Here is a 25,700-nt window from a genome sequence, read left to right on the forward strand (position 1 = left end):
CGGTGGGTTCGTTCGGATTGAACTAGGGGGTTTGTAAAATAATATATTACACGTGACCTTATCCTTATCGCAACCTTCCGGAACTGTTGTGCTTCGTCATTCTCTCTTTCGTTACCTCGCATGGCTGAGGTCTGCTAATTCTCACCTGCCGTGCATTCGGCGCGCGGTCATGGCAGTCAGACTTGAACGGTTCATCAATACGACCGGATTCTTCTTCTTCGCCGTCATCCTCTTCTGCCTAATCCTCCTCACCCCGGCAGATGCCATCTACCAATGCTACGAAACACACCGACTCACCAACATCTTCTTCATCACCGGCGCATACGTAATTACATTCCTTCTCACAGTCCTCATATACTCGACGCGCATTTACACAAACCGGAACACGCTCACCGGCATCCCGAGAGCCTGGATTCCCGTGGAGAAGGAAGATGTGAACAGGAGCGTTAGACGACTGGTCAAGGAAGGCCTCGCCCGTAGCGCGGTAATCGCGTACCAGGCACGTCCACGCGATATCGCTGCCGACGAGGACAACTTCCAAAGCTACAAAGAGCTTCTGATCGACTCTGAACGACCCCCGTGGGGCCATGTCGAGCATCCCGGCTGGTCTTCGCCTGCTTCGCCAGATCTCCCGGATCTACCATATCGCACGGTCATCCAGGAATTGCCTAGCTTAATTGAAGCTAAAGCTGTCTCCCTTGCCCCGGCGGATTCGTTATCTACTGCGTCCCCAGACCCCTTCGGTCCGTCGAATGACCTTACGACGCATTCTCTCCCAGATACGCGTGTGGTGGAAGTGCTGCAACGGCCTGCTTCTATGGGGTTGAGAGAGTATATTCGGCACCTAACATCCCTGGGAGTAATCTACCCTGCTGAATTAGGTGCAGACTTTCTCGCGCATTACGAACGTGCGCGGTTCTCATCACGGGATCTGCATGAGGCGGATTTCCGTGACCTGATGCATCTCTTTGCTGAGGTCCTGAGAGGGATGACCACTCTCGCACCGCCGATTTTGGATGAGATATATGACAGCGCAAGCTTCCGACAAGCCTATACAGACTCTGTCATCGGGCCTTCAGACGAAGAGGGCGAAACAGATACTGTCGACAATTCTGCGTACGATCGGTCTTTGGAACCAATGCGCAGCAACAGCCTCCGCCCATCCAATGCGTCCACTTGGGACAACCTGTCTGGGTATGACACTGCACCCGCGATGCAAAGCCCTAACTCCGGCACGTCAATTGGAAGCGGCTCTTACATGGGACCGGGCCCTTTCCGCACGCCTTCTACAAGGTCCCTCCGACGTGTACGATCGGGTCGGTCTGGCAGCTCGACGGGTAGTGTCATTCGCCTGACACAGCCACGAGATCCTACAGATCTACCTTACACCATTGACTATGCTGGACGTAGGCATTGACGACATCCCATTCATGACATGTAAATTAGTTTATAGAAACCGGCAAGTGGACGGCTTTTGACCGGAAACGTGGGGGCTTAGTCAGCCGGAAACATTCCGATGCTTGAAGCTGCAAAATGATTGATAAGATCACAGTGCCATCGCGTCATCCAAGCAGACTCTTCCTTCTCATTGCAGTAATCTGTGCGCTGTACTCTGTAAAAAATGCATCTCTTCCGCCGAGGGGCATACTCCCTCTTCAACTCCTCGAACGCCTCCCTCGCCTCTTCCAAGACCGATGCCACGACCGACGCTGTGGGCGACAATGCCCTCGCCGCAGAGGGATTCCAGAAAGTCACATCCAGCGATAAGCTGTTTAGAACCGTCGACCCAGCTGTAGACGGGGAAGACTGCTTGCACGACTGTGCTACATGCACGGTCAAGTACCCCGCGAAATTCGATATCGACCTCCAAGACGAACTATACGGACAGGTCAATGGGTGGGCGACGCACCTGCTCGTCGCAACCGGCAAATCAGATTGGGTCAGAGATGTGGCAGATGAGGAGGGGAGTGTCATGGAAGCAATTGAGAAGGGAGGACTAGAACCGAGCAATGGGGTATGACGAGCAGCCAGGCAGCTGAAGCTCTTTGCTTGCCAGAGCCCAGAGCCCAGCAGAGCCCATAACCCACGGCACAAAACACCAGCTAACAATAACGAACCAGAGACTCAAGCTGTCAGCATCGAACATGCCTGTCCCAGACGAATACCACATGGAAGAAAAAGGGAAACAGCCAACAAACGTCCTCCTCCTGCCCAGCTTCACCGTCGTAGAGCACGTCACGCCGCAACTGGTTCCAGATTTGATTGAGAACTTTGTCAACAAATCCCTGACAACCACAACACCACTCGGTGGCGCATCGTTGGAACTCTCGCCTCCATCCTCCCCCGACAACGAACAAAGCGGCCAAGCAGAGCTGCCGCACCCATCCACAACATCCATCACTTCCCTCCACTCCCGCCCCTGCCCACACGCAGCAGTAATCCTACTCTGCTCCCAGCGCACGCGTGACGCCCGCTGCGGCCAATCTGCACCACTCCTCAGGAAGGAATTTGAGCGTCACTTGCGGCCGCTCGGGTTATACCGCGATATGGACGACGAGAGACCTGGCGGTGTGGGTATCTACTTCATCAGTCATGTCGGTGGACATAAATACTCTGCCAATGTGATTGTGTACCGTCGACGAGACTTCGACTGGTACAAGCGTGGTGCTGTTGAGGGTGTGGATCGTGAGGATGAGGGTGCTGCGCAAGGAATCTGGCTGGCGCGTGTGCGGCCCGAGGAGTGTGAGAATATTATCAAGTATACTGTTCTCCAGGGTAAGTTGCTTAAGCCTGGATCACAGTTGCGAGCTGGGTTTGATCGAGAGCGCGGTGTAACGAGTTGGTAACGTTGTTCAAGCTGGATGTGTTGAAGTTGTTGGTGTTGATATCATAGATCTATTGAGATATACATTGTGTATAGCTTCCATCTTGCATTTGGTCTATGCATTCATTTGTGGCCGATATAACATCCTCTATATGCGGGTCTTTCCCCCAGAGGCCAGGGTACAGCTTGCATGATTCATAATCCGGGCATCGCCGGAATTGAGTCTATATGTGATTTAGCATTAGAATATCATTGTTAAAAAAAAGGTCCAAAGTCCAGCCAAGCCACAAAACCGCTTATGCCCAGCTATGCCCAGCTATGCCACAGTCAGACCAAAAGCACGCTCTAGGGCTGTCCACGTCCGACTGTACAGACAATCTGACTGTCACGCCATACTCATACCGGCAGCATACCCATACCATACACCCCTCCAACCCATGCACCCCACAAAACAGCATGAAACAAGTAAAAATACATCCTCAGCGCAAGGGAACGATAATGCGCCGTGCTATCGCCACGTTAGTCGTTGCCGTGCATGCGTACCCGACTGCCGAGCCGGCATTGCATGGATAAGGATGAAGCCATCGGCGGCAACCCCCATTTTTAGCCCAACACAAAACGTCATACTGCACGCCCGTTAGTAAGGGTGTATCAGATGATAGAAAGGGGAAAATGGGGAAAATGGGAAGAAGCCAAGCCCATCAGCCGCCATCAGCCCTTGTGGTGTTGGCTCCACAGGGCTTCTAGAGAGACGCACTTGAGACGGTGATTGTACAGGATAGAGAGGAGATTTGTTACCCCCCTTGCACATGTACTGAGGGAAGAGAGAGCGGGTGACGCGGATTTGGGATAGGATTTTGTTGCGGGGTTTTGGTAGACGGGATGATATCCCTGTCTCTGGATTGTTTCTCTTTAGTTGGTACCAGATACAATCGGAGCGAGTTGTTGGTTAACTCCATATGCAGTAAGGAGGCGTACCAGAAACTGACTGGCTTTGGTTTTGATAGGGGCAGTAGGTTTGGCTTTCTCGCTTTCTTACTACTATCTTTTGAACCAAAACATGAATGGACAGTCAATACCTGCAAGGGGCCAAAATGGTGGCTGTTTGACCTCAAGCCCCAAGACCCTGCGGTGCCTAGCGCTGATAGGAGAAGTATTGCTGACCGACACTTCGCGACTATCAGACGAGCTGTGACGGAGTATGAGACCGACTGGGTTTTATTTCCGTGACGATTCTATAAGGTATAGATAGATGATCGTCCCGCTTAATCTATGTGAAGTTAGAACATGTTGTCCGGCTAGCCAGTCAAGTAGAGCGTGATTAGCATTCTACTGCTTCTCCTTGGCAGAAAAGGTGACGGAAATATTTACAGAATCGCCAGTCAGCTTGCCTGGTCACTTGTCAGCATGGGCGATAGTCGTCCGGACCTCGCCATGCGCGCGTCGGAGATTAATTTAGCGTGGCTTTTCGGAACATGTGGGAAGATAGTAGCGATTCTGGGGTTACGTATGGCTGGGAATTGTCTTTCATTGTTTTTGCTTCACATGGAGGTATGGGAACGTCGGGTAACGTTCACTATAGCATGACATATGTGTGTCCACCAGTCCTCATCTTCGTACATGTAGTTGATACTTTCCACCGTCAGCCATCAACTGCAGCTGTATCACTCGCCAAGTCGACTCAAAATGCGGGGTAGGAGAGAGAGCGAGAGTGAGAGCTTCCTCTAGGAACTCTATTGTCATGCATGTTCACACAGCTTCTCCCATGAAAAGCCTTACAGTGTACATGTACATGTATCAACTTCCACGGAAACGAGTGGATCTCTCTAATCGGACACTTGGCCGTGATCCCTGTCCGGACACCTTCTCCACGGCAAATGAAAGCTCGAACAAAAGGTTATTTATCCAGCTCCCTGGGACGATGTTGACTCATTTCTACATGTACATATATGTATATGTATATGTAACATTCTCTATTCTATCATGTGTGCACACCGGTTTTCTTATGCATCCGCGTCAAACTCGGCAGTCACATCCCACTTCTCCATGCAATGGCTTCTTCCTATCTACATATGCAATGTAAATGTATATTTATCAGTAGCTGTACTTAACCGAGCTAGGTCATATGCCGAGGTGATCGACGAGTCGGACAGCTCTGCGGAGTGAGTACCGTTTCATCTAGCGTGCAATCTAGTGAGTAAGTAGCCCCCCGAGTAGAGGATTAGAGCTACATGTGTTTGCAGTTTAAGTTATCTCTCGCTTAAGGGGTGGATCAACGGATTGCAATCTCACTCCTCCACTTGACGGGATTACCTTCCAAGGTTCTGTAGTGTCAACCAGAGCGCGTCTGCGAAATTCTGGACCCCATCCAATTTTATCGCCTAGAAAGGGGGCCGAAGAGGGCCGATGGGCTGTGCAAGCTAGCAGTGGCTGGATCTGTTGCGCTCTCAAATGAGTTTATTACAGGAATTACTTATTTTATTTTATTTCCGATTTTATTTTATTTTAATTCTTGTCCCAGGATATGTCGGATGAGCTCGATGGCTGAAGTGGGCTGCATCCATCATTCTAATGGAGGATTTCGTTGGCCCTCGAAACTGCACATGCTTTTTGCCTCGTACAGAGTGTGTACATCATCAGAGTTAGTCTGGATAGTCTGGGAAGGTCGATTGGATCTTGAAACAAGATCTGCGCTCCTCAGCCAGGGTAGCTGTGGCAGTGAACAAACAGGCAGGCCACTCGGGAAAGTTGTCGAAGTAGACAGGTGTCGATCACGAAAAAGGCAACGGAGCCTGATAGGCCTATTCCTATTGCGTGAATTATCCACCTCCTCTTTCTGCATTCCTCGTGGCGTATACTTCATCGACAAGGCCTAGTAAGGTTATAGGATCAGACGATCGCTGTTTAAGATTATCCTAGTGGATCGCCACGTTCAGGAGGTACCATGGCACCTCTTCTTTTTTTTTTAAATATACATGTAGATTGTAGCACGTATGGCTTTGCTATTTCAGCCCATGACGATAAAACGCTCTAGCATATGAGCATTTCTCGTGTCCTCACCGCATAGTTGCAGATCGAGGCGTCGCCGGTATCTCCGCTGAGCCTACACCCGGGCCAACCGAGGCTATCCGGACCCTCCTCTCTTGTGAATGAGGCGATGGTCCATGATTCCGAATGTCAAGCACATGGTTTGCCACAGAGTGTAGAGAGGAAGAGAGGGTATTAAAAAAAAGTACCATGCATTTGTTTCTGCCTGACCTTCCAAACAGACTTTAAGTGTGGCGGCAGGATGGACTTGGAAGCAACCTAGTGATGCCACTTACGTCTTTAAAAGAAAAAGCAAATATAATTGCTGGACATTATACGGTGAAGAGGAAATGACGCCCCTTGTTCACACTCACAACACAGGGATGTGGCACTCTCAGGTAGGGTGCATGATCAACGAATGAAATGCCCGAAAGTATACCGAGTTGAAAGTCTATCGCGCTTTTCATTTGAACCAGAAACACAACCCGTCAAAATGGGATTTCAAGAGAACCCCTACAGGTACATGTGTGCACCCTGTTGATCTGTGGATGTACAACATATCTCATCTCCGCGGCATTTGCTGTAGCCTGGAACTGTGGAGAGACGGGAACAGCCCCAACCTTATGGCAGATGGGGGTACCCGGAGCCTTAGACGGGTTCGGGGTGGACGAGCAAGCCGTTCCCGTAAATCTTGAGAAGCTAGGGTACCTGATTCTTCCCAGGTTCTTTCGGGATGGGCTTCATTATTCCGAGTCTACTTTGTCGCTGCAGAGTGATGCCGCGTCATAGGATATCCCTTGCAGTTATCGTTCCGCTCTTTGCCTGGGGTTGATGATTTACTTTGTCCTCGGTTTGCCTTTTTTTTTTCCCTTTCTTTTTTTTTCCTTTTACCTTTTCCTCTTTGGTTATAGTTTATAGTTTGCGGAGACATGGAGTGAGCTGGGGGAAATTACTTCCATATCATATACGTCTCCCGTCTATGGAGTAGCTTTACAGTATTAGAAAGTATATATGATATCATGTCCCAGGTAGGTATAGACTCATTCTCTCACCGAACCCAAAATCCCAATGTGAGTGGTCAACTGCGATATCCAACAACTTAATGGATGCTAATACTGTGTATTGTATGGTAATGTGGGGGTTTACCACTAAAAATAAATTACCCCTCTTAATTTCCTTTTTTATTGTTTTATTACTGGACTTTTTTTATTACTTTTATTACTTTATTACTGATTACTAGACTATTTTCTTATTTTACTTAGTACCCAGTACTTACTTCTTATATACGGTATCATCCGCGCCGTTTTTCCCCTTCTCAGACTCTCCAGATTGAGGCTCCCCCCTCTCGTATATTCCTATATTATGCGGGTTCGACACATCCCGGCTATCCATCCTGCCTGACCAGGATTCTTCTTTTCTTTTCCCCCTCCCCTCTCTAATCTTTCTCTCTTTGTCTTTCCTCCCATCATGGCTCCTGGTAGCGGCCGCGATTTTAACTGCACATGGGGAGACTGTAACAAGGTGAGTATTGCTTATTTGTCAAATACATTCCCCCCTAACCTGGGTGCAGTCTTTCAATCGCAAGTCAGATCTCTGTCGACATTATCGCATCCACACCAATGAACGACCTTATCAATGCACTGTAACAGATTGCAATAAGAGTTTCATTCAGCGCAGTGCCTTGACCGTACACTCGAGGACTCACACGGGCGAAAAGCCCCACGTTTGCGATCATGAAGGCTGTCAAAAAGCATTTTCAGACGTAAGGGACTTGGCACTGGGTAGACTTGTGCATTTACTGATATTTTTCGCAGTCGTCGAGTCTGGCCCGCCACCGCCGAATCCACACGGGTAAGCGGCCGTATATTTGCCAAGAGCCAGCATGCGAACGGAGGTAAGTAACACGAAGTCGTGAAAGATAACCCGTCTGACTGTAATAGTTTCTGTCGCAAAACGACTCTCACCAAGCACCAACATCGTTCCCACCCTCCAGGGGCGATGACTCGGCCATCGTCGGAAGATGCGACCTCAGAGAACTCCTACCACCACCAAACACCGGTGTCCGTGCCCGCGTCAATCCCGAACGATCAATACATGCTCGCTCAACAACCATATTACGCGCAATCGGCAACACCAAGCCACGAGTTCTATTCGCCGCAGAATGTCCCCATGGGGACGGTGCCAGTCCACGAAGCTCCTCCTCCGATCGTGGCCCAGAGTATCCCCGTTAGCTCTCCGATGAGCATGCAACACCAACAGCATCACCCGCATCAGCATCACCAACACCATCATCAGCAGCAACAATATATGCAACAAATACTCCAGCAGCAGCAGCAGCAACAGCAGCAGCAACACCAACAGCAACAGCGCTATGACCCCAACCCGCGCACCAACTACATCCCGGCGGAGTACCAACAACAACCCTACCAGGGCCATCAGATGCCGCAAGAACAGCCAATGATGGTTTCGTACCATCCAAACTATGCGTATAAACCCCCAGCACCCCGGATCTTGAATCAACCTGAGGGGACTGACTGGGGCTTTCTGGGAGTAGGCTAAGAGGAGACTTCGCATAGACTGATATGCGAAATGCGTTGTTTTATGCCCGTCACGACCTTCTATTCTTCCTTGATATTGATGTTCCCTTGGAAGTCGAACACTCGCATCTATGTTGGATCGCTCTTTTTCCATTCTAATCTACTCTATTCTTTTCAGGGCGCTGGATGGATTCCCCCCTTATGGCCTACGTGATCTTCCATACATTGTTTTAAAAGGGAGGAAATGGCGTTGATATTCTGTTTCTGTCTTGATACCTGACATGGGATGTGTTTAATCTTTTCCCCGCTATCTGTTATTATTCCCTCTGGATTGGTCGTCTATTTTCACCGAAAGATTTATTATTTTCTATTTTGCAAGTCCATCCCGATAATGCCCATGATGATACGAATACCCAAGCCCATATTTGGATTTTCTTCCACTAGTACGGAGTATCAGGAATATTACTGCGATGGATCTCCTAATCTTATTGGCTAGCCTTGGGACAATCCTAGATGTTTCTACTTTTACAATCCCTACAGCCCATCCTCCATGTTTGGCAAGCATAATCCCGCGTTATCCACCTGCCCCGACGGACACTAAACACTACTACACACTACACACCAGATTTAACGTAGTATCCAAACCCAACCCCCCACTATTCTATGCAAAACCATATTAGCTGCGTAAAAACGGAAGCCCGCCACATCCAGCCCGGCGAAAATAAACACACTCTCGAAATATGATCATAATGCAAAGCATGCATGACTCGTGGCTTACTATTTTCCTAGCGCAGGCGTTTAGTCCTATTCAAGTTTGATTTGGCTTACGGCCTCTAGCTTCTGGCTTCCAGCTTCTAGACGGAAGAAATTATTATTACTATTATTTCCATGTTTTCTTTTTCGCCTCCCCGTTTTCCTACTTTTGCCGGCGCGGTGGCCCCATTCCCTTCCTTTCTGGACCTAGAAGGCTTTCCCGAGAAAGCCAAGAGGCCAAGAATCCCAGAGAAGTGCAACCCTGTCTCGCTAACAAAGACGTGCGCTTTTCATTCGCGTGCTCGTTTACGCTTGTCCCTTCTAGACCTGCTTGGCGATCACCCTGGCTCTACGGCTTGCATGTGTACATTGTACCTGTTACCTTCCGCGCAGTTTATCGATTTTATTGTTATGTCATGGGATGTGGATACTCCTAGACGATGATGGCTGATGGCGTTGTTGGCGTTGGAAATGGGTAAATGTACGTTAGTCCAATCAATGAGATATCCGGGTTTGATTGGTACTTGGGATTTGGAGGAGAATTTTGGGAGGCGAGATTTGACTTGATTTCTGACTTCGGGGGGAGAGAAATGTCATGAGGATCACTTGTTTTTTTTTTTCTCTCCAGGGATCATCAGGCAAACATAATTTTGGGCTAGAGTGTCCGCCATCGCCGTCGCAGTCCCAGTCGCCGTCACATTCGCATCCACATTCACCGTCAATTGTCTAGGATGCTCTCGCATTCGCATCGCCATCCCGGTTTACCGATGCAACAGTAATCTCGCTGCCCATCCCTCGAGAGAGAGACATACATGAAGGGCCCTGCCTAGCAGAGTTTATCCCGGTCGATTAATCCCGGTTACTGATCACTACCCAGGTTAATTTTTGGGCTCACTAAGACACTTTAAGATAGACTAGGGGTTCCTCTATATTGCAGTCTGCATGACTGCAAGTGAGTAAAATGTAACCCGTTGATCACCGATCCACCGTAGTAGGAATGTTCCACTTAGGTCAAACATATCGCCACTAGTCGCGAATCGCACTAATCATGATCGCGCGTGCGACTTTCCCCTTTGTACTCCGTACTTGGGGCGAAGACAGTACATTACTCTCTGTACAGTAGCCTGTGGCAAACACCAGAGGAAAAAATATCAAGGAACGAGATAAGCCGGAACTTTGTGAGACAGTAATGCGCCATTGACGGTGCGTAGGTTTAGTCTGGTTTGTATACGGGCTCGGGTTGAGGATTGGCCATTATTGTAATATCGAGATAGTGATACCCAGTAAAAACAGCGCGCAAGAATAGATTAGATTAATTTGTTCTGCCTGTCATATGTGTCTTATGTCACTTAGAATTTAGAAAATGTAAATTGGAAACTGGAAATACAGAAACACAAAGGGGGTTTTTGGAACTGCAGACCCATCACGGCTTGACTCTGTCGAGCTCCATCGACTAAAGCTGCACCTCAGAACCGGTTTTATTCGGTGGTGTTCACTACTGTAGGCATGAAACACTGCCTAAGGCGAATCGGACACCATTTCCGTGGGATACAGATTTGGCGAATGATCTTCGCTTTATTGACGTCTTATTTTTGATTTCTAATGTGTTTTTAACTTTCGCGATGTTTCCTTTTGCTTACGGGATTGTTGGAACCGCGAATCAACGCGGACTCACCGGACTTGCGGCTGGGCCTGCCGAGACATAAGTTTTTGATCTGTAGTGCGTACAGGGGTGATGTTCCTGACGGGGATTATTCCTAGCCCGGTAAGTGTAGATGGAACATGCAACAACAGTAATGAAAAACAAATCGCTCACAACACAAGGATAGACAAAGTCGGGGACTAACTTCGGAAGACCCGGGTAGTCGGCGTGTTTCTCAGGCACTAATACATGCACTAACACACTAAAGAATGGTGCCAGGATCACAGCCCTGGAGTACCTGCGCAGCTACGTAAGTGGACACAAACGCGTTTTACTCTTCTTGGTCCACGCCCTACAGAAAATGGGGCTCCCCGCATGCAAGTCACTTGGCCATAGCATATCATATCCTGAAACGGTAGATCAATGCTCGAGTCAGTTCTATACTCCGTCCGTACTTGACTTGACTTGACTTTCTGACACCTGGGCCCTGGGTTCTACTTCATAAGCATCTGAACTATATTCCTGGTTCTGGTTGGACTTTCCAATCTGATGAATCTCAGCTACGCGACTTGGCGAAATATCCTAGGAAAATGCCCGCCCAATCGCTCCATGAAATCATAAAGTGGCGTCTGCGACGGGGGCCGCCCCCGTTTTACTGAGTCGCCGACACCCACAATATAGTTCCGACACATAGCAAAGATCATGAAACGGATCCTGGATCCTACGTTTTGTAAATGATACCGAGTAGATCAATGTAACAGTATATGTTTAATCACAGAGACACAGTTTGCCAGACAATCCGTTTGGATAATTCCCTAGTCTGGGCACTGTACCGTCGAGATGGAAATAACCCAAACCAAACCCATGACTGGAGAGATCTAAGAATATAGACACAAATATGAACAAATAACAATATATTCACAAAACAATTGCAAATGTCAAACGATAAATCACGAATCCCGACCGTCAACCGAGGTAAAAAGAACAACAATTTCTGGCCCCCAAGCCAAGCCCCGTCTAATCACGTAGTCGCTTTCACTTACGTATCTTGGAAACATTCGTACCAATAAGAAGAGCACACACCATGGACATGTCATACCGGGATCTCTTAACATAAGGCATAATGAAGTACAATTATTATCCAATCGATCCGGGTTTCGCAATACTGGTGCAATATTGAGGTAGATTGATAATCGCTTAGGGTTCACATGTGTCTACTGCACCGATCTACTCCGTACGCGCAATTGGATTCCTGTTTTAGGTAGTTCGCTTGTCATGCGAGCTCCGACATTCAGTCCTCTCTCCAAGCGAGCATCTCTGTGGGGATAAGGTCAACGGCGATCTAAGGGGCAGAGAGCACCGGGACCCGCCGACCCTCTTTCCGTCTGAATGGTAGGGAAATAATCTCCCTACTGACCCATGCACATTGGTTTGTGAACTGTCAGGGATATCCCCTGTTGTGTTTGGAGTATATGTGCAAATCGTAATTCCCGTTGGTATTGCAATTGCAATTGCGATCGCGATGGGACCTTGCAAGTAGGTTAGTAGAAGTTAGTTGATAGTAAACCATAGTATACTATCGTTGACGGTGTAGATACTGTAATCCTGAGACAGTACTCTACGCTACAATGTATATCGCATCAAGAACCACAATCTCTTAAGATGGGATGGAATAGGGAGCTTGGCAGAGAAAATGACGACATTGTCTCTACACTGTCGTATCTGGAGATAAGGCTCGCTGTGATTTGTTATTCCCAGAGCACTAATCTCTAGGCGCCGAGCTGTATAGCTTGCCGCTGGTGTTGGCGCGGGGTGGAGAACGCGAACAGCCATGTTATTGCCTGCCGCGTTTTATTATGGAGCCCGATGTCTCCATCTTTCACTTTCGGCTCTGGTAACGCTAGTTTTGTTACAGGTACAGGCACAGTTTCCCAAACGGGTATGCACTTTGAGAAAACAACAATACTAATACTGTTATTAATGTCCAGGCCCTGACGATCGAAGCTCGTATCGAGTCACACGACAGGGGAAATAAATGGTACCGACCTGCAACTAGTGGACAAAATCCCGATAATCCGATGCCAATGTTAGAACTGTATTAGTCTGGCAATCTGTCAAATTAGACCTGAGACTACTACTTCAAATTTGGATACCCTCGAAAGCCGCAAAAGCCGCCAATAGTAAGCTTTGAATTAGATGGAGCTTGGGCCTTGGGAGCTTGGGACATGTGGGAACTGTGGATGTAGCCGTGTATTAGTTACGTATATTACATTACAGGGTGGGGTGCGCTACTGGACCGTTACCGGGATCCAGTGGATCCCGGTATTACATTACCGAGTACAGAACACCCTTATACACATGTTGGCATTCCACACGTTCGGAGAGATCTTGAATCCAGTTACATGTACTCTCGTACCCAGAAGTTCAGACATAGACCTAGTGTATCCAGTAAGAAGTGGATACCATATTCAAAATACATGTATGACCATATCCTTCTTTAGTGTTAGACCGAACCAGCACAAAACAAGCTTTGTGGAATGGAGTCCACATCGATCACCGCGCGGCCATTGCGCTTTCCAATCCAGGTCCAGATCCAAGCCCAAGTCCAATTCCATGTCCTAATTTCAAGATAATTCTCTCAACGCCAAACATGGTATGCGCCAAAAGTGTTAGAACCGTTCAAACTGTCAGCAGGCAACTTCGATACGAGCGATCGACGCCGCTTATAACCGCCAATGTAGCGGCTCAGGCCGTCTAGTCCAATTCTGCCGAGCCAGGAAATTACCAGATCGTGTTGCTCGGCTGTTGAGTGGGGAGAAGGTGTTTTCAAACTTTGATCCCTGGTCCACATGTGGCATTGTTTCAACTGTCACTTTTTCTGTCTGTCTATCTATCACTATCACCTTGCTTGACTTCCTGGTTTTGCATTTGGACTATACTGTATCTGCAGTGTCACCTCAAACTCTGAAGATCCCGTCCAAATACGCCCTCCCATCCCATCAGTCCCGGTATTCTGGTATTCTTTGCCCCCACCCTCCCCTAATCTCCGGTCTAGATCGTTGAACGGCAAGATCGACTTTCTTTTTTTGTTGGGGGGATGTCTTTTCGTTTGGCATATTAGAGCGAGGCAGTGTATAGAACCTATCCACCAGACCCAGATAGATCCAGATCTTGATCCAGACCCGGACTAATATCCAGAATTAGAAGCTGGACTACGACGGACCAGAACCACATTTAGGACCCCAGGTACGGAGTACACCTATATACAGTGTACCCATAGTATATTGTAACGGTGACCTAGTTAAAAGACCGGTTATACTGTAGTAAAAGGTATAGATCGAGTCCACTTGTCTGCACTATAGACAAAGAGATGTTAACTAGGGATCTCAAACGGCCCCCTGAAATTGACGTGTATCGACTCCCGCATAGAGTTAAGTTAAGCAGATCGCTGTGATCTGTACGCAAAGTGTATCAGTGTATCAGGAACACTGTAAGTAAGTCTGTAAGTAGAGAATCCAGGTTGAAGTTTTAAGTGGAACCGCGCCAAGTACCGGAAACATTAATCAAGCCCAAACGCCAATCACAAACTTTGCAAATGTCACTCTTCCCGTCTAACTCGAATGAGAAGGAAAATTGGCCCACGGCTATCCCCCAGACAGCGCTAAACCTCTTTAAGAAATTTTAAACGAAGACGGATCAGTATACAAATATGTATGGACTATGTTATCCTATTCTAGATATAGCTGTCCGTCATTCCTGATTGAATGACCCAGGGACCCAGGGCACTGGTTTCAGTGTTGATGTCAAGTTAGTGTCTGTATTGTTGGTACGACATTCGTACCGGTCGCGTTGAAGCTGGAACCGATGCTTGTACATGTACTTATACTCTATCTGGCAGGGATCTTTGTAGCGCCTTGGTTCACACGCGGGTTGGTCATGTAGCTCGGCTATTTCTGTGGTGGCATGTGTCGGACAACGCCGACTTGATATTGCTATCTGCCAAGAAGGGGGATGTACATGTACCTGGCGGGTGATATCTGAGCCGATGAGTTGGATATGAGATTATGCGCGTGTAGAGTAGAACAAGGGTTAATTGGCGGATATGCATATAAGCCATTGTCATGTCTGATACAGATACCGCGTGCAAGAATAGCTCGTGCTCCGGTGCAGTATGGTTCGATGCTGGACAGGGGACTACGGTTGTATGGGGATGGGATATCACTTCAAGCTCGATTTGTTCATCCTCTCCTAAGTTACTGAATATATACAAGCAAAAAAGTGACAACGATCAATGACGCTACACGCGCTAGCAAGGCCTTCTCCATAAACAAACTATACTGTAGGTCCGGCCAAATCTCATCTCATAAATGTCATCTAATCATCAGAAACAGCAACTTCATCCTCCCACTTCGGCTGGACAACCTCACGAGCACGGTTAATAACACGCTCAATACCATCCAGACCCATCTTCAAGACATCCATCTTGGGACCGTAACTCAAACGCACAAAGTGGTGACACGGGCTGTCGAAGAGATCGCGACGCTTAGCCGGGTTCAAGTCGAAAAAGATACCAGGAACGACGATGACCTTCTCGCTCAAGAGGGCGTTGAAGAAATTCAGACCGTCGGAGATGTTGGCCTGAGGGGGCAGAGGAGGGTCGAGGGAGGTCAGATCCAGCCAGATGTAGAAGGTCGCCTGCGGTACGTCCTGCACGCGGAAGCCGATATCGTACAGGCGCTTCAGGACATAGTCGCGCTTCTCGATGAAGTGAGTCTGCAGCGCTTTCATCTCCGCGCGCACCAGGTTCGGCTCGAGCATTGGGATGGCGGCTTCTTGGAAGGGCACGTTGGCTCCGCCGTCTAGGTAGGAGCCTGCGGACCCTAGCGCGTCGACGAATTCCTTGGGTCCGACGACCCAGGCAATACGCCAGCCTGGGAGACGGAAGCGCTTGGTCAGACCGTCGATTAGGAGGACGTCTGGGTGGCAGGTTAGTGGACATGCGGATACAACTCTGGGGGTATTGGGCGCTTACCATCCTTGTTGACGTCGATGACGTTTGCGGCACCGCTGATGGTTGAGCCATCGCAGTCTGATGTGTAGTTGTATCCGCCGTAGAACTCGTCCAGGATGAGAGTTGCGCGGTCACGACAAAGGTCCTGAATCTCAACCAGCTCCTCATGCGACACGAAGTGGCCAGTAGGGTTACGGGGGTTGGAGGTCAGCAGCACCTGAGTACCACGGGCGATTTCCTCGGCGATCTTGTTGGGGTGGATGTGGTAGTGGTCCTCTTGAGAGAGAGGAATGGGGATGGGAGCAATCTGCCAGAGACCGTTAGCAAAGGTATCACCAGACAAGCTATGTATCCAAGCTCAACCACTCACGTTCTTGAACAGCGACAACATCTCCGAGTACGCAGAGTAATCGGGAATGGGGAACGACAGGTACGAGTTACCCAAGATCGCAGCAATGCGGATCAAACCCGCACGACCACCAGGCACAATGCAGACATTCTCCCAGGTGTACTGGCTCTCCTTGCCCTGACGGTAGTGGTCATTGTACAGACGAGCAACGGCCGCGCGCAACGGCTTGATACCGGCGGTCGGACCATACTCCCGAGCAGCGGAGGTGATGGGGATCGACGTCGGGCGCGGGAAGCTACCTTCGATCTCATCGTCGGCCTCGGGGGCTCCCTGGCCTAGGTTGGCCCAGCCGGAGGGGTCTTCGGCGTAGCCATGCTCGGCGGCTCGCTCTGTACACCAGACGACACCGGTGGACGCACGGGAGGCGTCGAGGCCGGCGTGGGGACGGTGGCCTTCGTGGGCAGCGCGGAATTGGCGATGGGTCTCGGAATGGATTTCTATTGACAGTTAGGAGAGTTGTATCTCGTCAGGGGGTGAACGCACCGTTGGTTGACAGCTCCTTGCTCGCTGAGAAGCGGCGGTTGTCAGCGGGGCGGAGGAGGCTCAGGCGGCGGCCTGAGAACGACATTCTTGGCAGCTTGTGACTTGGGCTTGATGGGATGCAGGTGGTGATATCCTTCTAGAAAAGAAGAAAAGCAGGAGGGAAAGTTTGTGCCTGACGGCTGAACCCACTGTTTTGTGAAAAATATCACTGCCAAATCCTGCCCGACGATTCGACAGAATCACCGACTCTTACACCAATTAATCCCTCATTCGGATGCCAGACCCTCCACGCGTCTCAGACCATTAATAGCGCAGGGCAAATGGGCAAATAGCCTTCTTTTGTTATTGTTATCATGTTGATCTTCCCCTGAAGCCTGCACTACAACTGTAGAATATAGGCATAGCTACCTATGTATAGTGACGTAGTAATAGTTTTGACACCCCTTTGATTATACTCTGCCGGTTAAATATTCGATCTTTCAACAGCCCTAGACTGGTTTCCTGATAAAACGCTTAACTGTTGTGGACTAGGTTGAATCTTGTCTTCTATAAAAAGCACTTACTGAAGCAAACACGCTTAAGTTGAGATGATATAAACTTCTCTTCGGTTTGCGATAGGCGGTCTAAAAAGCGGTTTGTCCAATGGTGTTAAAATGTAGCTTCCCCTGTCTCGGCTACCCGGCTGCTACGGCATCCCGATGGGAGTAAACAGTAAACAAGTACGGAAAGTCTTTTATAGAATTCGTGAGAATGCAGGCCAGAAAGTACAAATCGATATGCATACATCGCGTAAAGTGCTTCATACGTTCATGGACATGGAGATCAGGTGAAGAGAACAGTCAACTTCCACATAAAGAGCGCAAATTCAAACGATGCAGGTCATAGCGAGGTGGAGGGGTGCCGTAAATCAAATCATTATGCAGATGTTCGTGGGGACAGTCCGAATGCCTGCCACGGCCATGCGGCTCGGAAGTCTCAGAGATGAGATAGAAAGAAGTATCTCCCCATGAACAGCTGCTCAGCAGTCTCAAGCCAACCCAGATGGAAAAGGTCAGAATGGGAGCACAGGCGATGCAAATTGTTAGAAATAGGAATCGATACGATCCTCGCAAAGTATAGGGTATTATTTCATGACGAATGGGAGAAAGACGCGAGAAAGAGTCATCTAATCGACCACCTGACAGTAGAGCTGAATCTCTCCTATCAGGCCCTTGGCAAGCATGTCCCGGTGTTGCTCACGCCACTCCATAAATGCGAGCTGAACCGCCTCGTCACTATCGATTGTGACGAAATCTCCATCCTCGTCGCGGTAACGCAATCGAACGGTTTTGTTTCCGATAGATCGGTCAGTGAAGCGAGCCAGCTTGGCATCCACGCGGTCCGTCAACGAACGGAAGAGGATGTTGGTTGCAATCACCAGTGTCACGTAGTTGTCATCGAAGTTGACCTTGGCCTTGAGCTGGGTGGGCATGTATGAGTCTCCTTCGTCAGGCTCTTGGGTCAGAGGCGAGGTGGCATGATCGGAGATTTGCGCCGAGTTGCGTGCTTCGTTGTATTCTGGTTCGTTGAAATGTGTAGTGTGGATGTGTGGCTGGGTACGAATGGGGAGCTGACTGTTGGTGGGCGAACTGTTCTGGCTTCGGTTGACTGGCGCTTTCATGTTGGCCATGTGCGCAGGGATCGGAGGCACCGGGACATTGTCGACGGTCTGCATCGTGTGCACTCCCATGTACCGTTGAGATCCTGGAGGTCCGTTGTTGTGGTGGTGAATGTCAGGACTACTAGCCGACCGCATCCGCTGAGCCATGCCATTGGCAGAGTGTCCCTGGGACCCCGAGAGGGGAGGCAAAGACGGACGCTGGGCACCTCGAACATTAGGCTGTGGCGGGAAGTATCCCCCAGAGGTTGAACCTTCCCGTGACGCTACACGAGACAGGGCCGGCGCTGTGTATCTATTTGACTCTTCATTCCAAACAGTCGATGGGGTTGTGGAATTGGTATTCTGGCGTCCGAAGGAAAATCCTGACTGGGAACTCGATCTGGTAGATGGAGTCTCCGTGGGAGAGAAGTAAGAGTTCATTCCGCGATCACTGGGGGACATGTTTCCATTGCCGGAGAACTGAGTGTGCACCGAGAGTGTCGGATCAGTCCCTCCAGTGTAGCGCGATCGGCTATTCGGATGAGGAACAGAGTTGGTGCTGCCACCGGTGGCGGACCGGGTTCTCAGGCTAGTACTAGATGCGTTTCGGCTCATGGGGAACTCAGAATAGTAGGGGTCTTTGCCGTTGGCGTCATCAGTGTCGTACTCCTGTTGATACGGGTTGGGCATATGGGCCATACCCTCCATGTATGTGAATTCGCTGTCCGAGGTACCAGTGTTCCGAAGATTGCGTCGCTCGGCTTGGATCGCTCGCTGGGTGTCAATGTCCTTGTACCAATTGCGCATTGTGTCTTCGTTCGAATAACGGATGATGAAATTGTCAACAACACCGGGGTCACCCTTCCAGAAGATCTGAATACGGTAGAGGCCGGGCTTTTGAAGGCAGACGATATCCGTGACGTTGGCCATGTATATCCGACCCTTCAACTGGAGACGAGCCTTGCCTTTCGCGTTGAGAGACGGCTTGTCCTTCTGCATCATGAGCTTTGTCTTTTGCTTGTTGGGGTTGATGTCTTTGCAGCATAGAAGAATTCGCTCAAACAGATAGATGTGATACTGATAGTCATGTTAGTAAGTTTTCATATAACGATAGACGATTAAAGCAAATGGCATACCTCTCTTTCGCTATCCTTGCCACTGTCCCCCTTGACTACTTGGAACGTGCCAAATCGAAGAAGGTCTCCAAAGGAGTCCATCTTCAATGCTTTCCAATCATCGACGCGCTCAGAGAGATCAACAACGGCTGCAGCCAGATGCTCCTTGTGAATTGCCTCATTCGCAAAGTCAAGCACATTTTGAATAGTGTCGATTGCATGGGTGATATCGCCCTGAAGTTGCGGGTCTTCTAATTGTTTGCGTAGCTCCTATAACGCAATCACATTAGCCATCAATCCAGAAAGGGCGACGAATGAGCCTACTTACCGAGAGCATGAGCGGGTAGCGAGTCAATCGCTGGAAGGGTTTAACGAAGAACCCGTTGAGCGTCTTCGGCTGCGCAACCATTTGTTGCAGGTCCACGGAGCGTGGCGCGCTCTTGATCTTATCCCACTCCTTCATACAGGCATCGTCGCAACGCATTTGGTTGGCAATGAAAGGTTCATACTGCCGGAATGCTTCTTCGTGCGAGAAGAATAGCTGACCCCAGTTCTGCATTTCTTCCGGTAGCGCGTAGTGTTGCTCCATACGAATGAGGAATCGTTGCGCAAAGTCTAGCAAGTTGTTCAAGTTGAGGAAAATCTGATGGCTCGCGTCACCAGTCAAAGCACCTGTCTCCTCTAGTTCCTTTTTAAGCGCTTGGAGATTTTGCAGGTGATGGACATAGTCGCGCTCCGTTTCCAGAAGCTCTTTCAGAATGTGCTCCCGTGTGGTGAGCTTAACAGCCGCCTTAGCACCCGTAGGTGTTTCTGTGGCTTCCGATTGCTTCAATTGACCTTGCATCTCCAGGATGTCCACCACACGGTTGACCATCTTGATAACTTTAATGAATCCTGTTGTGCTCTCGCCATAGAGATCAGTGATCAAGAAGCAATCTTGCTGGGGGAACGCCAGGTCTTGCAAGCAGGCCTGTAGGAACTTGAAGGTTGCAGCCTTAGGGCGCTTGCCTTCGGTCACCTTCTCCGGGTTGATTTCCAGCTTCTCATCGGGACCAGAGGCATTGTAGATACTCAACAGTGGATAGCCATTTCGAAGGCAGTTCCACAACGATGCTACCGGATCAGTGTTCCCTCTGATGCGATCATCGTCATCCATCTCTTGCAGGTATGACTCAAAATTCGGGACCTCAGATAGTCTCCTCCTTAGATTGACACAGCTCTGGTAGATCGATTCACCACCCCGTCGATTGATGATGTTATCCTCGGCGACCGGCGCGCCGCTCATCGCTGCGGAATCGATCATATCGAATGTCCTCGAGGGTGAAGTATATATGAGTTAGACCAGCCAGTCTCAATTTTGAATCTGCACAGCAGACCCGCGATGGGTTGGTTCTGAGGGAGCGACAAGCGTCGGGAGATGGGAGATGACAATCATGGATTCCCCGGGTGGGTGTGGGCGCAGTCCAGGTTCGAAATCCAAGGCGACTAGCTCTCCGATCAACGCGTGAGTTGTATATTCGGCGAAGCGGTTTCGAACAAGCACCCGGTAGATATATGTATATTTATGAACCGAGGACTCAGATGTCAAATTCGGGGCACCGTCACTCTCTGGCGAAAAAGGAGGGGCTCGAGGGATATATTCCGACCTGCAGCCAACCCCAATCGATAGGGTATTTAGATTCGAGCTGAAGTATCGCTGCAGCCGGGCAAGCGAGTCAGATCAGAGATGAAAGAAAGTTCGGAGGAACACCTCGGAAGGCCAGTCACTAGGACTCGGGGGGAGGCGAGGGGAAAAAGGGGCGCCAAGGGGATATGGGAACCAGAAACAAGGGCCCGATCGGACGATAATATCGAGGCAAAGAAACAAAGCGACAAGAGCCAGTACAACAGATAAACGGCGGTTCTGCTGATGGTAGAAACGAAGAAAGGAGAGAGGGTGAGCCGAAGGAGTCTCTTCAGTTGCCCCAAGGGGTTTAGCGTGTGTTCCATCGGGCGGTGGGATGTGGAGAGGGGCAGTTGACACCTTGGAGTTATAAGTATAGACAGACATGTTGGACATTTTGGACATTCTGGGGATGTCTTGTCTGTTTGTCTGTTGTCTGTTGTATATATCTTCAATGGATACTCCTGAGGATCACGGGCATGCTGCCTTAATGGCCATAGGGCCTAGCCATAGGCCCTAGCTATGCAGGTTAGATTGAGGGGAGTTCGACAGCTGGCAATGTGTACTTTACTGTATGGAGTATTCCATGATGTGACATACAGACATACATGTACAGGCTGGCATACAATCTATGTATTACGCTTTATAATGTATGGCGGAAATAGGCTGTCTGTTGGCTTCAATAGCTTCAAAGGCAAAGAAAGTCTGCCTCTATGGGCTTCCTTGTAAACTACGGATTTATTGCCCGGGGAGTACAGTAGAATAGGTACCTCATTCCCCTGTCCGCAATACTGTAGATCTAAGATCTAACTTACACTAATCCTTGACTGGCGCTGGACATCTTCTATACACTTGACCAAACCCACGTGACCCAGGGGCAGCAATGTCCATTCCTGTGCCTTCATAATTTTACAAGTATTTGTTTTGTAATTTCGAGAGTCTGGATTTCAATAACTAGTATAAATATACCTGTGTTGATAATTAGATCTACTTTCTATGTGGATCCTGTGGGTGTGACGTGACATGCAAAAGAGTGGCCAACCCGTTCAACCTTTCTCTCACATTCATCCTCTCGGGGACAACCCTCGTTTCCTCTATCTCTGCTATTCGTGAACTGTCTCCTGCTATAGGTTTCGCGCAGAGCCACCACTCTCGGTGTTCGACTCATCACCACGGCGCAAACCCCTCGGAACCCCGTCAATGGAGGGCGATTCTATGCCTGATGCTCGAACATCCCCGACACTGCGATTGCAGACCACCGTCGCCGACTTCCCTGCGCCTTCTCTGTCGCCCACTTTTAAGCTGGATGAAGGATACTCCGATGAGACCCGAAGCCAGGCAGAGAAGGACCCGGGTTCGGACAATGTTATGATGCTTCCGAACTGGGTGCTCGCTCAGAGCGAGGCCGGCAGAGCTGGTGAGAATTTCTTGTGTTCACTTTTCTGTGCCCTTATTGCCACAGCGGTAAAGCGCGCATTTCCAGCTTGTCGCCTTTGCCTTCCTGGTCGCTTTGTTCTTCCTGCTGACCGAAGTTTCCTCCCCCACAGAGCTGGCGTACAGTCTCCTACGGTCCCTACGTACCTCAAGCATCGCCGCAGTGGTTGAACGACTCAATCCAATTCTCCACATGGATCCCGTTGTCAAGCTTCCCCCCGAACTCACATGGGAGATCTTTTCCTACCTCGACCCCAAAACGCTCCTGAACTGCTCGCTTTCGTCCCGCGCGTGGCGTGAACGGATTCTGGATTCGGGTCTATGGCGATTCCTCTACATCAACGAAGGCTGGCGCATGGATGTGCGGGCTATTCGTGCCTTCGAACAGGAACATTCCGAACCCATCTCGCCCCAGTCCCGAAAGTCTCGCCTGCGACACAACGAACCAGACATTGGGGAGCCTAAGCACAAAAAGCGCGTGCCGCCAACGTGGCTCTCTTCGCGAAGCACTGAAGAACAAAGAGACGCTGGGCTCAACTTTGCACCCGCAGTGGCCGATAATGAGGGTGATCACCACATGACGGATGACGACCAAAGTGATCCTTCGCTGGCCAGCTCGAATCACACTCCGCCAACCCCTTCTTTCCGAATCCCCTCATCGCTATACCCACCTCTGCAATCGTCCCTCCTCACGCGTGCTCCTGACGGAAGTGTCAAAGTCAACTGGTCTCATCTCTATAAGCAGCGAAGGCGGCTCGAAAAGAATTGGCACCAAGGCCGATACACCAATTTCCAGCTTCCCGATCCATCTCACCCGGAGGAAGCACACCGAGAATGCGTCTATGCGATCCAGTTCGAAGGAAGATGGCTAGTCAGTGGGAGCCGAGACAAGACAGTCCGTGTCTGGAATCTGGATACAAAGCGCTTATGGCACACCCCGCTAATAGGCCACGCAAAGTCCGTTCTCTGTCTTCAATTCGATCCTAGCCCCGAGGAGGATGTCATCATCTCTGGCAGCAGCGACAAGACTGTCATTGTATGGAAATTCTCGACTGGAGAAAAAATTCACCAGATCACAAAAGCACACGCAGATTCGGTCTTGAATCTGAAGTTCGATCGTCGGTTCCTGGTCACCTGCTCCAAGGACCGAACCGTTAAAGTATGGAACCGCAGGGAGCTTCTGCCGAATGACAAAGATTACCCACGCATCTGCCGAGGCGGAGGTGCAACTTACCCTTCGCACATTATTGATCTCACCGACATTGCACCAAACATGCTTGAGGCTGGCATTGCCAATGGACAAATCAAAGCTTTGCAGCCTTACTCACTGCTTATGACCGTAGAAGGACACGGAGCTGCGGTCAATGCGATGCAAATCCACGGCGATGAGATTGTGACCGCGTCTGGTGATCGCTTGATCAAGGTCTGGAGCATTCGAAATGGGGCCTGTTTGAAGACTTTGATGGGCCACGAGAAAGGTATCGCGTGCGTTGAATTTGACAGCCGAAGGATTATCAGTGGCAGCAATGATAACACAGTCCGCATCTATGATCATGTTTCCGGGGCCGAGGTGGCGTGTCTGCGCGGTCACAGCAATCTTGTTCGTACCCTTCAAGCAGGCTTTGGTGATCGTCCCGGAGCCGACGAAACCCTGCGACAAGAAGCGCAAGCAGTGGAAAATGAGTTCTTCGCCGCTCAAGAGGCCGGGGAGTCTGTTGACCTGGGCGCTCGAGAACAACGGCGCAGCGGCCATCGAGTCAACACTGCAGGGTCCCGAGACCCTCGCGATATCACCGCTCTAGGGGCAAAGATCCCTCCTGGTGGTGGAGGTAGCAGCTGGGCCCGCATCGTATCCGGGTCCTATGACGAGACTATCTTGATCTGGCATAAGGATCGTGATGGAAGGTGGACAATGGCTCACCAACTGCGACAAGCGGATGCCGTTACCAACGCCGCTCGTGGGAACCTCAGCCAAGTAGCACGGACTACAGTCGCGGCTCAGGCTCAACAGCTGCAAGCAGCACAGGTTCTGATGACACTTCCCACGTCCCAGGCAGGACAAAATGGTACCGGGAACAATATAGCTCAAGCTGGACCTGCCAACCAGAACAACCAGGTTGCCCATGCCAATGCAGCTCCTCCGGCTGGTACACTCGGACAGGCACCCAACCCACCTCCCGCTCACCACCATCATCACCACGTTCACCCACGGAGACAAGCTATCATTCCAACCCCCACTGCGAGAGTATTCAAACTCCAGTTCGATGCACGAAAGATCATTTGCGCCAGTGTCGACCCACGTATTGTGGGATGGGATTTCGCCTGCGATGACGAAGAACTCATTGAGGCATGCCAGTTTTTCCAGGGACTATAATTCTTATACAGATTTTAATACCGGCGCCTGATTATCTTTTACCTGGGTGAATCTCTCTATCGTCCGCGCTGGACGCGAACCCTCAATGCCCTCCCTGATGAGAAACATGAATGGTGCAACTGTTCAATGATGACTTCTTACTTGCATCCTGCATGATGTTTGCTTTTCTCTTCTCGCTTTTCTGGGTGTCCCGAACTATTATCCCTATTCTCTCTGCCACTCGCCCATATCCTTCCAATTCCTATGCATGCGACGGGCCCTTGCTCTATCTAATGATGTATTCCTCAAACATGCCTCAAGTGTCTTTTACCATCTTTCCGGTTTCCTATTTGCTTACCATATTTACCTTGCATGGCGCCAGTGTGGCAGTCTATCAATAGTTATTACTAGCATTGCATGAATTCACCCAGGGTGATCAATCCAAAACTTTTAATGACAGGTTTACAAGAGTCTAAATTTCTATATCGGTAAATCCTGTCCCGAAGATGCACGCATTAGTGGTGTTGGTGTCTCGTAGTTGGAGTCTATGGTATTTGGATGTGCACCATGCTCAAGAAGGACTTCTAGAAGGGATTCCAGGTTGAGGCTGATGGGCGGGGCCGGGCCGTGGACGGGGAGACGGGTGAGGCCAATGCGCAGTATAAAGTCCCACTGGTGGACCCGAGGCTGTTACACTCAACACACCAAGACGAGGATCGAACTGGTTAACCAGGGACGAGCAATAGGCAGTGAAGTCAAGCTGTGTGGAAAGTAGAATAAAAAAAGTCACCCCGAAATTATTATGGAAGA

The 25,700-nt window shown here is 49.7% G+C and overlaps 6 protein-coding genes across 6 annotated transcripts; 4 read left to right on the forward strand and 2 right to left on the reverse strand.

Moving 5' to 3' along the window:
- Positions 1-169: 169 nt before the first annotated feature.
- PENARI_c011G09533 (uncharacterized protein) lies at positions 170-1,417 on the forward strand (the record flags this gene model as incomplete). Its single annotated transcript, XM_022632705.1, has 1 exon — positions 170-1,417. One exon carries the CDS (start codon positions 170-172, stop codon positions 1,415-1,417), a length of 1,248 nt encoding a protein of 415 aa, XP_022487564.1.
- A 204-nt stretch (positions 1,418-1,621) lies between these two features.
- Positions 1,622-2,846, forward strand: PENARI_c011G05734 (sucrase/ferredoxin-like domain-containing protein; the record flags this gene model as incomplete). Its single annotated transcript, XM_022632608.1, has 2 exons — positions 1,622-2,014; positions 2,121-2,846. 2 exons carry the CDS (start codon positions 1,622-1,624, stop codon positions 2,844-2,846), a joined length of 1,119 nt encoding a protein of 372 aa, XP_022487527.1.
- A 4,472-nt stretch (positions 2,847-7,318) lies between these two features.
- On the forward strand, positions 7,319-8,410 carry PENARI_c011G11341 (putative C2H2 finger domain protein; the record flags this gene model as incomplete). Its single annotated transcript, XM_022632747.1, has 4 exons — positions 7,319-7,372; positions 7,422-7,613; positions 7,666-7,745; positions 7,792-8,410. The coding sequence occupies 4 exons, from the start codon at positions 7,319-7,321 to the stop codon at positions 8,408-8,410; spliced, it is 945 nt and encodes a 314-aa protein (XP_022487629.1).
- A 6,747-nt stretch (positions 8,411-15,157) lies between these two features.
- On the reverse strand, positions 15,158-16,771 carry PENARI_c011G07317 (pyridoxal phosphate-dependent aminotransferase; the record flags this gene model as incomplete). Its single annotated transcript, XM_022632650.1, has 4 exons — positions 15,158-15,759; positions 15,816-16,101; positions 16,165-16,640; positions 16,687-16,771. 4 exons carry the CDS (start codon positions 16,769-16,771, stop codon positions 15,158-15,160), a joined length of 1,449 nt encoding a protein of 482 aa, XP_022487662.1.
- A 1,080-nt stretch (positions 16,772-17,851) lies between these two features.
- Positions 17,852-20,743, reverse strand: PENARI_c011G01804 (Rho family guanine nucleotide exchange factor CDC24; the record flags this gene model as incomplete). Its single annotated transcript, XM_022632513.1, has 3 exons — positions 17,852-19,402; positions 19,462-19,710; positions 19,769-20,743. 3 exons carry the CDS (start codon positions 20,741-20,743, stop codon positions 17,852-17,854), a joined length of 2,775 nt encoding a protein of 924 aa, XP_022487473.1.
- A 1,560-nt stretch (positions 20,744-22,303) lies between these two features.
- Positions 22,304-24,911, forward strand: PENARI_c011G08746 (F-box and WD domain protein; the record flags this gene model as incomplete). Its single annotated transcript, XM_022632689.1, has 2 exons — positions 22,304-22,520; positions 22,651-24,911. The coding sequence occupies 2 exons, from the start codon at positions 22,304-22,306 to the stop codon at positions 24,909-24,911; spliced, it is 2,478 nt and encodes an 825-aa protein (XP_022487468.1).
- Between the last annotated feature and the right edge of the window lie 789 nt (positions 24,912-25,700).

The sequence above is a fragment of the Penicillium arizonense genome, assembly GCF_001773325.1.
Source record: "Penicillium arizonense strain CBS 141311 chromosome Unknown PENARI_contig011, whole genome shotgun sequence".
In the NCBI taxonomy this organism is placed as follows: domain Eukaryota; kingdom Fungi; phylum Ascomycota; class Eurotiomycetes; order Eurotiales; family Aspergillaceae; genus Penicillium; species Penicillium arizonense.